We start from the raw sequence: 17,608 nt of genomic DNA, 5'->3' as shown, positions 1-17,608 counted from the left end.
GAATAGTGTCTTGTTGTCCAGTGTGTCCTGATAACATGTGTTTAATGATGTACCTTACATTTCAACATGGTGCCGAACTGTTACTGTTCACACATCTCCGTTTCCCTCTTTACCATAACCAGGGTAGACAGACATGGCAGCAGTCCTCTCCCTGCATTACATCAGTGTTTATTTACGTTTCTGGAAGAGCTCTTTTTTGAGTAGCTGGGAAGACAAAAGTGGATACAATCTATATGCCGACTTCAGTCGTTTGTTTGCCGAAGCCGCCTGGCAAAGTGTGACCGAAGGCTGCCTATTGTGCCCTGCTGCCCAGAGGGGCTGCTTTGAGAAATTGTGTTCCTTGCTTCCCTCCTCGCCCCCGTCCCCGTTAGGCAGCGGCGCCGGGCTGGCCCCGGGAACGCGGGGCAGGTAACAAAGAGCACTCCTTGGCTCCCGGCGGGCCCGGCTCTGTCCCAGGGGTGGATTTACCAGTAGCTCGGTGATGGCAAATCTTCCCCTTGTCCTGGCGGGGGAGCCAAACGCCGTCGATCTGTAGCCGGGAAGGTCGGTTGTTTTTTTTTTCTTTTCTTTTTTTTTTTTTTTCTTCGGCTGTTGTTGCTGCTGGGTTTATTGTTGGCCAAGTGGGAGGCTCATTTGCGAGCTGGTTGCCCAGCCGCAGGCCACGGCTCTACCCCGACATCCCTCCAAATGCACTCCCGCTAAAGACCAGCTATTTTTTGGAGGATCACCCCCGGCACTCCGCACAAGCACCCCTTTCCCCTCTAAATTCACAGCAATGGTGAGCGGCGGCCCTCTCCCCATCCTCCTTTTCCCGTGAGATGCTTTCCACGCCACGCGGGGCGGGTGCTCGCCGGCGCCACCTGAGGCTCGTCCCGAGCTGCTCCCCACGCACCCTGTCTGTCTGTCTGTCTCCCCGTGCAGAGCTCCGGCAACGCGTCCTACCGATGCTCCATGTCGTCCTCCGCCGATTTCTCCGACGAGGAAGACTTCAGCCAGAGATCGGGGACGGTGTCGCCGGCGCCGGGGGACACGCTGCCCTGGAACCTGCCCAAACACGAGCGGTCCAAGCGGAAGATCCAGGGCGGCTCGGTGCTGGACCCCGCCGAGCGGGCCGTACTGCGCATCGCCGGTAAGGCGCGGTCGGGGGCGGCCGGGGGCTAGAGGGACCCCCTTCCCTTCCCTTCTCTTTCAGAGCGCGGCCCCGCCGGGCAGTGACTAAGCTCTTTGGCCGCCTTTTGCGGCTGGGTGAACTGATGCGTGTGGAAGGCGAGCCGAAACACGCGCAGGTGCGCCCATTAAACTTTCATGCGAGAAGGCATCAGCGGCTGGGGGCTGCAGCCGCGGCGGGGGGCGGTTCAGCAGGGCCGGCGCTTTTTTCGGCCCAAAAGGCCGAGGCAGCCGCCGGCCGCCCCGGGTGGAAGCGGTGCGGGACCGCCCGCAGCGCGGGGAGAGGCCGCGGCGGCCGATGATGCTCCGCCGGGGGCGGGGGACCAGGCGCCGGTCTTTGTCCGCTCGGGGCCGGAGCTGCGCTCGGGGGGGACGGGGACCGAAACGGAGCCGCCCCAGTTTGTCTCCGGAGGCTTTGGTCGCGGCCCGGCGACAATTGATGTCGAAAATAGGGCGGAGGTCCGCATCACCCTGGCGAAAGCTGGAAAACGCCTGAAAATGAATCGCAGAAAGATGCGGCGGTTCTCAGCGCTCCCCAGGGACACCGCTGTTGTTCTCCCCAACCACCCCGATTATATATGCGCCTCCGTGGGTCCCTCCCGGGACACCATTTCCCAGGGTCCCCCATCCTGGCGGCGCTGTTAGCGGGGGCAGCGCTGCGGAGCCGGGCTCCCAGCAGCCGCAGGATGCGGCCGCGAGTGGGGGGATTGCGGAGCCGGCCCGGCCGCTCCCCGCGGGCAGGGTGCGCAGGCCGGGGTCCGGCGGGCCGGGGGCAGGGCAGCAGGGACCGCACCGGAGCGGGGCCGGCGGCGGGGTCAGGCCCGGGGGCGGCGGGGGGGACGCAGATGCGGCGATGACACCTGCGGCGGTGCCGCGCCCGCCCCGCCCCTCCGCCGGGACTGCGGGGCTCCCTTCCCCGCTGCTTGCCGGCTCGGGGTCCCTCCCCGCTCGGTCCCTGCCCGCCAGCGCGGTGTCCCCGCCGGCCCCGTCAGTACCGCAGGCGTCGCGTCCCCGCCCCGGCAGCCGCCACCCTCCTCGTGGCGGGGGAGGCGGGGGCGGGCCGGAGGCGGCGGTGCCGCTCGCCGGCCCCGCGGGCGGTGCCTCGGCCGTGGGGCTGGAGCCGGAGTCTGCGGCGGGGAGGCGGCGGCCGCCGGGCTGGTGCCGCCCCCTCCGCGCTCCGAGGGGCGGCTACCGAAACCCGAGCGGCGGCGGGGGCGTTTCCTCGGCCGGGCCGGCAGCGCCTCCCCCCGCCCGCCCCCCGCAGGCTGCTCTCGGGGCTTTTCTTGTGCCGCCCCCGAGGCTGCCGGCCGCCCGGAGCCGCACGGGCGGGCAGGGCTGGGCTAGCTCCCGGCCATGGCTGGCTACCTCTCCCCCGGCGCGTATTTCTACGCCGAGGAGCAGGAGTACCTGCAAGCCTACGAGGATGTCCTAGAGAGATACAAAGGTAGGGCAGCACTCCCCGCGCCGTGCCGCCGCGCCCGCCCGGCCGCTCGCCCCGCCGGGTGTGGCGACTGCGGAGCCGGGAGGCGCTGGCGGCCAGGTGGGGCAGATCGGTGGCCCCGCGTCCCTGCGAGGGTCGGTCTGGGGGGAAAAGGACGTGGGCGGCTTGTGCGATAGCTATAAATACCGTGTCACCTCACCAGTGTGTGACAGGCGCTCTCGTGTGTTTAAAAGTCGCTTTTTCGAGTGCAGTGCGGACACAGGGATTTGTGTCTTGATGTGCATTCGTATTTAAAGCTTTCGTTTGTTTTTACCTATTTATTTGGGTTTTTTTTTTTGGTTTTTTTTTGGGCTGGGGAAAGTATTAGCTTAGCACCTGAATTTTTTAATCGAATACAGAAAAATAAGGAAAAAGGCATTTATCATGATGAAGATGCACACAGCTAAATTAATCTTGCTAGAAATGTACATTGCATCGATTTCTTAAGGATGTCGGGATGGAAGGGATGGTTTAGATGATTCATTGCTGTTTTTCAGTACATTTGCTAGCACTAAATCTGAAGAAGCTTATCAAAAGTGTTAGAGCTCTGATTTTAATCCAAGTGCGAAAGGGATGGAGTTAACTGTTCACACTGAACCTTTATCCCTGAAATAGTTTTTACAGCATGTCACAGCATATGCTGACATTTGCAGTGCTGAGTGTTTTTGTGATGTTAGGAAATAAGATTTCTGAAGTTTTTCAGCTGTATGTCTTCAATCAGACCTGAAGATTTTATTTAAATGGTTACCACTGATGGGAATGGGAGTGGCATAGTTTAAAGACAGCTTGATTTGAGGATACTGATAATTGATTTTATTTATTCTGTGTTGTTAGTAGCAGTATTTTGAAAAATAAACCCTCAACAGATGGTTATTCTGACTATGATAACTTGTTGGGTCTCAGTGTACTTTATACTGGTGTCACTCGCAATTTCATGTGTCATTAGCAGTATTGACTAATGACTCCTTTGTGTCTGTTGCCCATTGTGTCAATGCAGCAATGGAGCATGTGCACCATTTCTGTATTGAAATGCATTAGTGCAATTTAGTAGAGAAATAATTACCATTTCATGATTGCCATCATCTTCAAAAGCACATCTTTATTCCATTCACTCCCTCAATTTATATGCAGCTGATCTGATTTTTTCCAAAATTTTTGAGCTAGTAGACTGTTTACTTTGTAAATAAACACTGAGAAAGCTTGTCTTTCTGCTTTGGATCACCTTTTATTTCCTGCTAGAATTAGGTTTAATAAGGTTCCTTCTCATACCAATTACTTGCTTAAAAACCTGGGAAAGAGATTAGGCCCAATTTCCCCTATTTCAATGGGAGTTTTATCAGGAGAGGGACTGAGACATTTGGTTTTTGTACGTTGGGGAACAATAGGATTTTAATTAAATAAACTCTGGAAACTAATTTACATCTCTGTAAGAAATAAAGCACTTTCTGAAAGTATTTGAATATATCTCATTGTGGGGGCAACACAGAGTCCATTCATATGCAATTTTCAGTGATTCCCAAATCCTGAAATAGTTTGGAAGGATATAATGTCTGTTGTCTTAATTTTTAGTGCCATAATTTGTATACTGGTATGCTGTGTTTTACTGCTCAAGGTAGACTTTATTCAGCCATTTGGAGCAAAGGTAAAGGTTTGGACTTGTTTTAATTAAGATATATTGGAAACCTGGAAAACACATTACTTTCTAAAATATGTTTTCAAGCCAGTCGTGATTTCTCATTTGAGTCCCAGTAGTATGACTTCACTACAGTGATTGTTGTTCTGATGACTTGCTATGGGAGCTGATCTAATCAGAAAAGAATTGCTACAATATAGGCTTTGAAGAGGGAGTGCCTTTTCTCTGAATTTCTCCGTTTTGTAAACACCTCCTTTAGCAAATTTCTTACTCAAAGGTGAACTGTGTTGGCTTTATAAGATGAGCTTCAATCTATAATTTTCATGCTGATTGTTCTTATTTTTTTTTCCTTTTTACTGTCTGCAGAATGCTTCATACTCATCTAGGCCATTATCAGGTTGCCAAATTATCTATGTCCCAGCTGTTGAGTACTGTAACTAGCAGAGTCAGCTGTACAAAATTCATTGCCTGTCTTGGAAGGCTTGGGATCGTATGATGCCGCATCATTAAGATGTTCAGGCAGTTTCATTTAGGAAGATAAAATCTGACCTTTTTAAACATAGAAAAGTGAAATTTACTCTTCCTCTGTTTCTGTTGCCAAAGTAGGCTGTGGATCTTGAAGATCATGCAAGACCAAGTGCCTTGTTGTTTTACGAGTTTATCCTTTACAGAGCAAGATATTTGTGTGTCTCCAAATTCTGTCTGCTGATCATGTCTCTGGCTGTGGCAGTAAATAATTAGGCAACTGTTTGCTAAATCTGACATACCACAGAAGTGCTGTTTGCTATGGGAGAAGAGAGTGTTGTTTTCTAATCCCTGGTCAGCTCAGTAGCTGGCTGTCAAATTTTCATTTTTTTCTTGATTAGTAATTATTTGGCAGTATTTCTAAAGCATTTTGATGGAGAAAAAAAAGTCATATTATCTCAGATGTTATAGAAATCAGGTTGAATCCAGCTACTTATTCAGGGGAAAAAACCTGCTTCTTTGTTTGTAGCACCTCTAAGAATTCAAAGGCAAACCCTTTATTATGAACATGGCAATAAAACATGTAGTATAGTTTATCTGAAGTATTTGACATATTTCACATCTTGTTTGTGGCTGAATAGTAACATGAGACATCGTAGAAATATTTGTTAATATAACTAAAGATTCAACTTTTGCTCAAAAACTGTATGTGAGTTATCTGGGAGGTTGTAAAGGACTTCAAAATTATTCTTGGTACTCTGTAAGTTACCTTGCAGTTGCCTGGGAACAAAATGTAATAAAATTGTTAGCTGTAGCCTTTTTGATAAATAAGAAAATGTCCAATCGCATTTAGTATACTTTTGATTTTTAAAACATTAAAATGCCACCTCTGTCATATGGCATAGGAATGCATTGTTCCGTGCCGTTATTATTTGAGCATTAAATATCTGAAGATTATGATTTTAAGTTGTAAATGCAGTATGCTTATTATATTTCCTCTGCTATAAATCTGAAGTAATAAATTGAGAATCAAGTTTATATATATAAATATCCCTCTGAAATGGTCACTCTTTAATGTATTTTTCAGTTCAGGTAGTAAATTTTTATTTGAATAGCAGTTGCCACAACCCTTTTCTGAAAGATTTTGAACAACTATGTAACTAGGTTGTCTCCATTTTGACATCATTTTTGGTCTGGGTACATCTGTTAATGACAGCGTGATTGCAGTATCTGGAAAAGAGCTAATTCATGGAGTTAAGTGTTGAATAATTCATAATTATTCAACAATATTCTTTAACAATGTAAGCCCTTAAAGTCTGAAATACATAGGGTTATCCTGGGCTGTACAGAGCTTTTAATGCTGTAGATTTATACATCTGCATCTACAGGAAACAGATCTATTAGAAAATTCAGCTTGACATGACTGCCCATGAAAAATTCAGTCTTGCAGTTCAGGGACTGCACTAAATTGTTGCTAGAGCTAGGAAAGGTGTCACATGAATATTTTGTTTGGAATGGGTGCCTGATTAGTGCTTCTTTGGGTACTTTGGGCTTGCTGCATAGCTCTTGTGTCTGTAGGAAGGAGGGGTAAATCAGGGGCTGGGGACAGCAAAACTCAGATCAGATTGTTAAACTTTGCTGCATTCTGTTTCACTGTTGGCATTGCTCTCTTGCTTAAAAAAGATCTGTAATACTACACATTCAGCTGAAGCCCAGCAAACAGCTCTGGTTCTGTATTCTGAGAACAAAGACACTGGAGATGGACCAGAGCTAGCAGGTCATCTGATGCATTTTGTTGCCTGTGTAGACAATGTAATTTGTTCTAATGATTGATTGAGGGTAGTGTCAAGTAAAGCTGTTCTGACATTGGGTACAGGTTTTGAATTAAGGTAGAAACAATAGATGTCTGTTGTCCAGCTCCTTTGAGCTGACTTCAAGAAGGGAGCATTTGCACAGAATGGTTTTTATGCATCTGAAAATGAATTCTTGCTGCATTTGAGGAATTTGGAGACTCCTAAATGTGTTAGGTGTCAGATTTAGTCCAGGGATCTTCTTCTGAGATGTCTTCATAGGGCAAAGACAGTAGGGGCCATGATAGATGCTTCTGGCTCTGGAATATGCGAATTTCTGAATTTCCTCATTTATGCTTTGAAGTTGGGGACCTGAATTTTTAGTCAGCAGAAATCTTGCTATTCTGGGATCTCAGCTGTGAACTAATTGGATGCTTAAGGGTTCTGATTTTGAATGCAGAAGGAAATCCTGAAGTGAGTAATTGATTAGGTAGTTTCCACTATGGATGGTTTTCTTTGACCTCTTTTCAGGTGCTGGTAGTATCTAGCCTTGGGCCTGATATTTTTTTTTCTTTCAATTTAATTTTTTTTTCAAATAGGAAAGTTGTTTTGGCTGACTAGTGTGGACATGTGGATTACCCAGCTGCATGTCACCTAATCCTTTTCCACCATGCCAGTGTTCAGCAAGGCAACCTTGTTGTTTCCCATATTCCCAGCACATTTCCTTACAGCAGGTTGTCCTCCTGGGAAGGAAGAATTGTAGCCAACAGAAAATGTCATCGATTGGGGATGGAAACATTATAGCTTCTGTGCTGTCTGAAGTTGGACTAAATTAGTGGGCAACTTGGGCCACCTAAAATGTGAAACCTATTTAATTTTAAAATGTAAAATCTGTTTCAACATTCCTCCTTATTTAAAGCGGAAGTTCCAACTTTTCAGGGGCTTGGAGATGGGATATTTCCTTGTGTACATTCATCTTAAAGATGAACCAGATCTTGCTGATTTGATTTGTCTGAGGTGTTCACTTGAGCTAAAGTGAAGAGGTTTCGGAGTAAAAGAACAGGAACCTGAATGTTGGGCAATTCAGTGAGGTTTGTTTGTGTAAAGGCCTTGAGATTTGGGCAGCATTTTCTGAAGCTGAGTTTGATGGGATACATAAATTGTGGCTGCTTTGCCATGATTTTAATAGGTACCTGTTTGGTTGACTAAGGCAGACAGAATTTGGCCATTGATTCAAGTATCTTTGGTATGTAAATTGGAGCAGACATCAAAGGTCTGCATCGTTGCTTTTCTGCCACTTCCCAATTCCCATTGAGTCAGCAACATCTTTTATTAGAGCTCACAGGAATATTCCATAATGCTTTTTTTACAATGAAAACCAAGAGGTGGTGAAGTATAAGGGAGGAAAAAAAGGAAAATAAATTTCAGTCACTATTGAGTTAAAAGGTTTGTTTTCTTTCAATCTATATTTTTGATTGAGGTGTTAGTAATTGCTTCCTGTGATCAAGTTGTCTAATTTCTAGTGGTATTTTTCTTATGTTCTTCTTCTTTTTATTATTTTTCCTCTATGCTATGTAAAACATGCCTGATTTGAGGAATTTCTTCCACCATTTCAACATGTACTTGGAATTAACCACTTTGTAAAATAAAAATGGGCTTATTCACATGCTTGAATTTAAGTGCAAGAATTTTATAAGTTCAGGCTTAAAATAATAACATTTTGTAAATGTCAGATATGAATGCAGCTTATTGCTGCATGCCTGAAATGTTTCCTGTAAAACATCATTAAAGCCGTTTAATTTAACAAAGCCTTGTTTTTCTGAAGTGGGTGAAAATATTCATGTACTGAATACTTCCAGTCAGCCCAGCTTTCAAACAGGTGAAACAATGCTTACAAAGACACTTCAGTCTGCTGGTCAAATCCTGAAGGGCATGTAAATAGCCAGACCTTACAAGTTGATCTGTGTAGGCAGACTCGGTGCTTTTGTGGGGAAAGACTGGCTTTGCAAACCCACCCACGCAAGACTCTTCCCAAGACTGGGGCCCAAGTAATAGCTGGTCCTTTGATAAGGCATATTCCTCCTAAAATCAGACCTCCTGTAGGGTATTAGCTGTAGCTGCATTAAAAGCAAGTCAGCGTGGTTCCAGATCTAATTTTATTTTTCCTGGTAAGTACATAATTTTGCTGTGGAGTGTTAATCTATTAATTCCTTGGATTTTGTACAAGATGACAATAGCTGCCAATGAATCGGTGAAAGGGTGAAGATTCTAGGCAAATGTACTGAGGATTAAATTCTGTGCCTTGCAATTGCACAATTAGTGTAACTATTTCTGTAAGACAAGGAGGATTAGGTTTCTGATGGGCTTTCCAGTGGCATAGGCCAAAATCTGCTCTTGATTATAGCCACATGGCCCTTTTGAACTTGGTTTGCTTTTAAACGTATCTTCATTGTTCAGTTTCATAGCTAACATGTGAAATGACAGTATTTAATGATGTGTTCTGCAATGCATATGCATACAGATCAGCAGTTAAGTGGGGTTCATAACCTAATTGTGTTGGAAAACAAAATGAGTTTGGCCTGAGGTTCAGGTATCCAGCTATCTGACAGCTATGACACTTGGCATCACGTGAATCTAAAATTAGTAGAGCTCTTCTATACTGGGATTAGAGAGGTGTGTGTATGTTTTAGTTCACAAAATGGGTAAAAGTCTGACTCTATATACAGCTTTCAGAGGTGTGTTTTTGGGTGTTTTGCAGATGAGACTATGGGTGAACAGAGAAGTTCCAGAAAGTCTCTTGCTGGGTGCTGAAATGGATATCCTGTCAAAGTCTGCTCATAGACTTTGCTTCTACCTGATCAGATTACCCTCTGTGTGCTCCTCATGTGACAAGTCTCCTAGGCACAGTAGAAGCAGCATTAGAAAATGAGTGTAATCATTTGAACAGACATTTTACAGTGGTATTAATGATAAAGCATCTGAACTGTTCAAACAAAAGAGCTTTTTTGAAAGAGAAATGTCACTTTCAGTGTTGTGTTTTTTATTCAAACAAAACTTCTGTTAATTTTGGTGTGAGTCAGGAACTTAGCTATTGATGTTTATAAATATTTAATGCTTTAAATTACTTTGCCTTCAGATAAATTTTTAATTTCAAGAAAAGGGTTTACATTACATCCTAGGAATTAGGAAATGACTAGTCTGGAGAAGCCACTGCTCTGTAGTTGTATATAACTTCTGGGAATAGGATATTATTGCTAAGGTAGTTAAAGTTTCAGAGTAGGATATTTTCAAAAGAACATATAGCAATGTGATTGCAAGTCCCAATGACCTTTAATAGCAATTAGGCTCTTCCTAGCTGTTTGTGCCTTGGAAGTTTTCCTCCAGTGACTGTATATTCATTATTGAGATCATAACCTGATGTTGGGAAACCACTCCATAATACCTTGTATTTCAGATTAGTTCTGCCTTTAAAATTCAGTTTTTGAAATGTTTTAAATATGAAATATTTGCTGGAGAGAAATTAATCAGAATTTTTAGAAATAAAGTTGTTTTCTGAATTAAAAAGAACATACATTTCAAACATACTGAAATTTTCTTTGGAAAGTAGACTTAGACTTTATGCCTTCTAATCTCTTAATTTTTAACAAAGCAATTACTGAGAAGCATTTGTTGTGGTTTTGGTTTGGTTTTCATTTTGCTTTGCTGGAAATTTTTGTCTACCTCCAGTTTACACTGGAGTTAAAGCAGTCTTTGGCTCAGTATCCCTTTAAAGGAGAGAAGAACAGACACAGATGAGCCACAGGAAGCAAGACAAAGTTGATTAGGTCCCTTGATGAAATTACCTTATAATTTTCCCATGCTCAACAGGATACTTTTGCATTGTATATTTGTTTCAATATTTTAAAATAGAGCCCTTGCTAATGAAGTCCATGTACTTCTTGTGAGGTCAGATCTATCCTACCTCTGAGAATATCCACCCAAATTCTCATTTTCTGCTGTTGCAAATTGTATTAAATGAAATCACATTGGTTCTTGTAGACCTTGTGTGTTTCTACTTAAATTGTACATTTATTTTTGCGTTCTCATGGATATACATTTCCTTCAGATCTTTGATTACACTGAGTCTAGCCATCCAATATGCTGTTTAAAGTTGGTGTATGGTAAGACTGAGCAGCATCAAACAGTTACAATCTAATTTATAAAGATTATATTAGTGTCCTAGAAACAATACATGTTTATGCCTTGATATTTTGACTGCCATACTGGAGCATTTCTTTGCTTTGGGAACCACATAATACTCAGGAGAATTTAAAGAATGAAGTTTACGCTTTGAGAGCTCGTGTGTATCTGCAATAATTTGCAATTTAACACCAAATGTAAAGATTTGATTAAATAACAAGAGAAAGTGGCTGATCATCTTTATTCTAATCTTGAAATGTGCTTTGAATTTGTAGCCATTTCAGTGGCAACACTGTGAACACTGTTGGAGGTCTGGATGCATGATTAAATTGTTGATGGATCTCTGTATCATTTGTGCTGGATACTGTTTTTTTCTCTTTGCATTTCCTCATCTAATACACTTTGAGTTCACTCCCTTCTGATCTTTGATCATTTGGCTTTTTTTGGGAATACTCCTTCATTAGAGGTTGGGGGAAGCTTTCATTTTTTTTGAAAAGACTTTGTTCCTAGAATCTGGAAGACCTGGTGTAATTGTTACTCTACCCTTGGTTCCCCTTTCTTCCATCCTTCATTACTTTTAAGCTAAGTTTTAGCTGTAGGTTGGATTGCTTGTGGACCTGCACCTACAAAATGTAGGCAGAAGACAGGTTTCCTTTGAGGTGCTTCTTGTGGAGCTGAATTGTACTTCTTCATCAGGCTGGTCCCTTCCCTCTCCTGGTGGAAAAAGAGAAGTCCTCTGTTCCATTCTCCTTCTGCCTGCCACTGGCACAGAGAGCACTCTGGAGCACTGGCTCCAGTCCTAGGAAGCAGCCTGGGCTTCACTCCCTGAACTGTAGTTGAAGCTGTAGAGATATCTTTGAGCTTTTCCTTATCATAATGAAATGTAAAAACTGAGATTTCTCATGCTACGTGGCTGTGTTCCTGCTGTGAGCTTGAGTTCCTAGTGTCAGGATCAAGCCTGACTGGAACTTGAGTATCAGGTCAGGCACTGAGGTGCTCGTGTCCTACTGTGAGAGAAGTTCAAGGCTAGTTTAAACCCTGTCAGGGATAGTGCAGACAGTAGCATCATCTCTTCTGAAATAACTGTTTCTTTTGCTCCTGGCTTCAGTACTCTGACTTGTACCTGGATGTGTGAGCACATGTGGATGAGAGAGTCAGTCTGGTTTTGCACTGCCGGTGAAAGCAAATGCTCCTGCCCTGCTGTGTGTCACCAAGTTAATTATTAAATACACCAAGATATTTTCTGTCTTTTAACTGCATTTGAAACGCCAAAAATTTGTTTTCCATGTGTTGGCTTAATGACTTGGCTGATAAATAATTTTAAGTTGATTTATTTGCTTTTTTTCTTTCTAATAAATAAACACATGTTCACAGTATTTGTCGATGTCTAGCAGTTAGTGTTGACCAATGGCTTAGATGCTATATGAAGCAGTCTGCTTGCAATTTGATTTTGTCAATGTAACAATAAGCAAAAGGGAGTCTAATTAATGTTTTTGTATTTTCATTTTTTTTTTCAGTTAAAATATTTTTACTTCTATATTTCAAGATTAAAAATGTCAGCGTCTACAAGTTCTTTCCATGCCATGGTACTAAAGCATTTGATGGCTGTACTTATTCTTCAGTGCTCCTACTATTGATTCACTTTGTGATGTGACTGCGATTGAACGTAGTACTTTTGTTACATTACTGTTTTATGTAGTATGTCTTTGATGTGAATTTAAGAATTCCTTTTGATTTTTTTTCTTTTAGGTAGTTCTTAAGTACCTAGTATACAATTTATTATTAATCTGTATGCAGTTAACAGACAGTTTTCCACTGATGGTTTTGGTAATTCAGAGATGCATATCTTCTGTTTTTAATTTCCTTTTTTTTTTACTTTTTGTTTAAGTTATATTTCCTATCTTGCCATTTCTAATAATCCTCCTAGTTTCAGTAAGTGAGTTTGAATCTTAGCATTTTGGAGTGCTCCCAATCTGAACACATTGATATCATTAGACAAGACTGAATGTTTTTGTTTGCTGCCTTCTCCAGCTCTTTAGTAAATGTAGAATGCATTGTTGACTTCTGGAAAACCACACCATTTTCTCATGTTGGAAGACAGCCAAAATTTAAGAGTTTATTATTCTGTAAGTTATTTTTCAAGCTACAAAAGGATTGTGTCCTGTATCCTTGTTGGTTTTAGTTAGCTTTTGTAAATATGAGTCAAATTTCCTTGTATTTACATGTACACACACACACACACACATATATGTGTGAATATATATATGCAGCATTACCCATATTTGTTTTTGTTTTTAACTCAGAGGAAATCAAAATATGACGGAGGAATTCGGTTTGTCATGACAGAAATTATGGGAACAGGCTGCCCAGGGAAGTGGTAGAGTCACCAACCCTTAAGGGTTTCAAAATATGTGCAGATGTGGCACTTGGGGACATGGTTTAGTGGTGGACCTGGCAGTGTTAGTTTTAAGTTTGATCTCAGTGATTTTGGAGAATTTTTCCATTCCATTATGGAACATTACATTATATTACATTACATTACATCACAATTTTCCATTATGAGTATTGTTCCCAGTATTTTAGGTTTGGTTTCATTTGTTTTTATTTGTGCTTTCTAGTTTCTCTCGGTGGAACCGATCAGATTACACCAGAATTGAGATAGATCACTGGATAAGTGATCTATTTTAGTATAGGATTTTGTTGTTTTTTTCTCTGATACCTTAAGTCCATTCTGAATTTGTAGTTAGTTGGTAGTAGCTGGCTATGTACACTGTAGGTGGACGTGTTTGGGTTTCCTGTCTAAATGATTTATTCTTTGAGACTTCTTCCTGTGATGTAACTTGGTAATTTTTCTGTAAAGGAGGCTGTGGGGAAAGGAAAAACAAATTGTTGTCTTAAAGCCTAGGTCCTGTCTTGGTAAAGAATTCATTCAGATATTTAGCCTTTGCAGTGGCTTGTCTATTCTCACCACCTCCCTGATTCTGATCATCTGTGAACATGTGTGTTATTGTCTGGTTTTGTATCACAATTCTTCTTTACTTTTCATAGTTACTATGTCTCCTACTTCTTTGGTTTTTTTAATCCTGATTTTTCTCACCATTGTTTGGTTAGGGCTTCTATCTGACTAAGAATTTTGCTATACCAGAAAGTTTTCCTGTCGCATGTGCCTGTTTATTGATGGCACTGGACATCTAGTCTACTAACCTTCTGGTATCAGAGGAAATTATACTCCCTAACATTCATGTGAAAAAGGATCAACATTTCAATCTCTTTCCTTTTTTGAAAATTACTTTATAATTTCCCTCCATCATCTAACAATATCTATGGTAATGTAATGGATGGGAAAATTTTAGGAAATAGGGGCAGATGTGTATTTTAAAGCAAAAATTTCCCTTAGTACCTAATGTTTTCTTATTTTATCTTGTTAAGATATTTATTTGTTCAATGTAGCTTTGGTTTCAGTTTCTTCTGTTTCTATGTGACTTATCTGTTAAGCTTTACTCTGTTTTATAAATATAAATCTTGGTTATTTTAAATATAAGTAATTTAAAATGCTATTACTTGCCTTTCTGAAATCCAGCCTAATTTCTGACATTTGAAATCTTAACTACATTAAGATTTTTCACTCTGGTAGCTACATATTGATCTTCTAAAATTTCTCTAAAACTTGAACAAGAAGACATATGGAGTGAAATCCTCACTGTTAAATGCTAGTCATCCCAAGTCTTGTCCAAAATACTAACAGTACATTCTGTAATCATGCAGATATGTGTCTTGTTAAATTATATCTTGAGACAACTGATCAAAACAAAGACTGACTCATGATTTCAAGATTTAACCTTTTCAAATTAGCAGTATTATTTTTTTTTCTGATTTGGATGGCACGAATGGCATTTTTATTTACTTCAGTAACTACATATTTATTTATATTTGCCTCTTCTCCCAGTTGTCTTGCCCATGCTGAAGGTTTCCTGATGGACACTGTCGGCTGCTTTGTGAAGGGTGGGATCTTTCATGATCTGGTTCTTCCTGTGAGTTTGTAAACAGGAATTTTCATGTGTCAGTTGCTGATGATATTTTTAGTATGACAACAGTTTTATCTGCAAGTGGAGCATTCTATCTCATGCTGAGCTTTTGACATCAGGGCAAAGCTATTTTTATGTTTAAATTGGTATCACAGTTGCTGCTGGCGTTGGTAATGGTCTTGAATGTCCCAGCCCACCCTGCTAGGCTCCCCCAGTGTCCCACAGTCTGGAACCCCATGTCAGCTCCCTGGGAATGAATGACCCTCCAGAGATTGCACAGCAGGACTGGTCTCCAGGTCCCCACAGCCTGGCACTGCTGGGTTCCAGCTGTGGCCTCATGGCCTGGCTCAGGCTTAGCCCCTGCCCAGGGAGGAGTGCCTGGAGCAGCCCTGCTGTCCCGGCTGGGCTGGGGTGGTGGGCCCTGGCTGCCAGACCTTGCTCTGCTGCCTCTCCATGAGAATCACCCAGCACCCCCAGCTCCATGACAGTTCTGTGCAGACCCATCCTTTGCTTTACCTATTTGTTTGTCAATGCTATATAATGTCTTAGTTTGTAATTCTGTGGTCTTTCCTAGCCTCACGCTATGCGCATGGCAACTTTTCCTATTAGAGTGTGGTTTACACCTGCCTGGCTTTCTGTACCTTCCTGGCACCCTGTTTAATGTGCTGCCATTGTGTGATGACTTGACAGAAGATCAAATGTGTGCTTGAACACATGGCTTTTATTATCATTAGCAGTGCTTAATTACTTTAACCTAACAACCCAGTGATGGAGAAGGACTAGCCATAGAACAAATTCATTGCACAAGTTAAAAGGTTATAAAAAGTGACTTTAACAAGACACTAAGAAAGTAGGAAGAACTCCCTTAGGATCTTGGAGAGGCTCACACTCTATGCATAAGTATTGCTAGTTGGATACATAATTAGTGTTTGGAAAATACTGTGACTCTTGTAAGAAATGCTCTGGACTGTGTTATGCTGATATAATGCCCATCCCTCAGGCCACCCAGTGTACAGAAAGCTCCTTTGTCTGGTGCAGCCAGGAAATGAAGTCTGAGAGGTACTAAAGCCTTAATGCAAACTCAGTGATGCCTAGCAGTATGCCCATATGTAACAAAACTGTATACAAGACAAAGGACCAAATCCAGTCCTAAATCCTGCCTAAGTCAGGATGTTTCATACAGTGGTCCTGCTTAGCTGCTTTCCATCACTGCCATCTTCTTTAGGTATCTGAATTTATGAGGAGTATTAGTGTATCTGTGTCTTCTCAAAAATACTGCATTCCCAGTGGTGATGCTCTTGTCTTCTGCCTAGTGTTCACCTTCACCAAAGGTCAGACAGCAAACTGCCTGAATGATTTCTGTGGTTTACTAACCAGGGAAACCTAATCCAAAACTGAATAGTGCTTCTGTATGAATTTGCATAAGAATAACAGTGATTTGAGTGTTTGAGAGTTAGATGTATTTTTAGGCCTCTCTGAGCAGGAAGAGTTTTGATTATCTGCAACTAGAATGACAGGAGTAGTTTTGCTATTTGAGTAGGAATATAATGGGTTTTTTTAGAACTGTGTTACTGGGTGATATGTAGGAGTGAAAAGGCTGAAAGGAAAGCAAATTATAGATTGGCATGCAGGAGAGAAAAGTGTATGTTCTGGCCTTTGTCTCTAAGGTTGCTTTTTGTTTATTGTTGTTTATATCCATAAAAAATTAATAGGATAGGATGGAACACTGAGCTGTACTCTACAGTATGGAAACACTTTCACAAAGAACCAGAGCCAAAGAAATTCCACTAATTTATTCCACAGTGATAACCCATATAAAATGTAGAGCTGTCAACAAGAAGAGTATCAAGAGAGGTTATGATACTGCCTTTTCAGGATGTAACTGTATTCATTGAAAGAACTGATAATGTCCTCCATCCACTCTGTTGAGAAGAGAGGATCTACAAAGTGATCTGTGATAGGAAACTATAAAAATTCCAGCAGAATCAGACTGTGGCAGGCAGCCCAAACAATATTTATGAAAAAAGCGGTGAAGATTTGGAGGATAACTGAGATTTCCCTTCTCCATAGCACCATCTATGCTGTCGCCTGGCTAAGAGAATGGAAACTCTGCGGAGCCTGGGGAGCACGGGCAGCTCTCTGAGGAACAGGGTACCCAGTGTGATTACAAGGCTGGTGGACATGCTGTCCCCAGGGCCCAGCCCCATCACCTCTGAGCTGGGCCAGCCTGGGGGCAGTAGCTGGCTCGGATCCCCCAGGCGTTTTGAGACGTGCCCAGGAACCTTAAGACAGCTCTAAGGGCTGATGACTCTTCAGCAGTAGCTTTCCTTCAGCAGGGCTGATAAACACCTTGCTGCTGAATCTATTTGCACATGCTACATCACTCCTTCCCTCCCTGCCCAATACAATGCTTTATTTCTCTCACTGTAGAGTGGTTCTTTCTAACATTGTTACATATTCCTTAAACGAGGTGTCTTTGCAGAGACTTCTTTGTAGTACCGTGTTACTCGGGAAGGAAAGTTTGAGATGTTCAAGTGGACAAGAGATGTGTTTATTCTCTCCCTGTGGCTGCCAATATACTTGCTTGGCATGGTCTGGATAGGAACTGCTGTGTATAGCCCAGGATGTTTTAGTTTAGAGGAAGGGATCATCTGATAGATGAGACTGAAGTATGTGTTGAAGTATGGAAGAGATTCTTGCATGGTCTTGTACAGTCTCATGTACATTTCCTTACTGACAGTCCTTGACTATTTGTTTCATTACAAGCAAATATTTTTTTTCTTTTAAATTACACTTCAGCATGCTGCTGATAGTTTTTCTGCATCTTGTCATTTTGTCGTGATACTAAAGCTTCTCCTGCCTGTCAAAA

General features: G+C 42.4%; 1 protein-coding gene across 1 annotated transcript in view; it reads left to right on the top strand.

Annotated features, from left to right (window-relative positions):
- The first annotated feature begins 2,451 nt into the window (after positions 1-2,451).
- DST (dystonin) overlaps positions 2,452-17,608 on the top strand; it is a 249,625-nt gene continuing 234,468 nt past the window's right edge. Inside the window, exon 1 of the mRNA XM_058836371.1 lies at positions 2,452-2,611. Within this exon, the coding sequence (XP_058692354.1) occupies positions 2,521-2,611 (91 nt within the window). The 5' untranslated portion in view covers positions 2,452-2,520. The remainder of the gene's footprint in view (positions 2,612-17,608) is intronic.

Source organism: Poecile atricapillus, chromosome 3 (genome assembly GCF_030490865.1).
Source record: "Poecile atricapillus isolate bPoeAtr1 chromosome 3, bPoeAtr1.hap1, whole genome shotgun sequence".
NCBI classification, from domain to species: domain Eukaryota; kingdom Metazoa; phylum Chordata; class Aves; order Passeriformes; family Paridae; genus Poecile; species Poecile atricapillus.
Note: the sequence above shows the minus strand (reverse complement) of the source record. Positions and strands in the feature narration are given on the sequence as shown.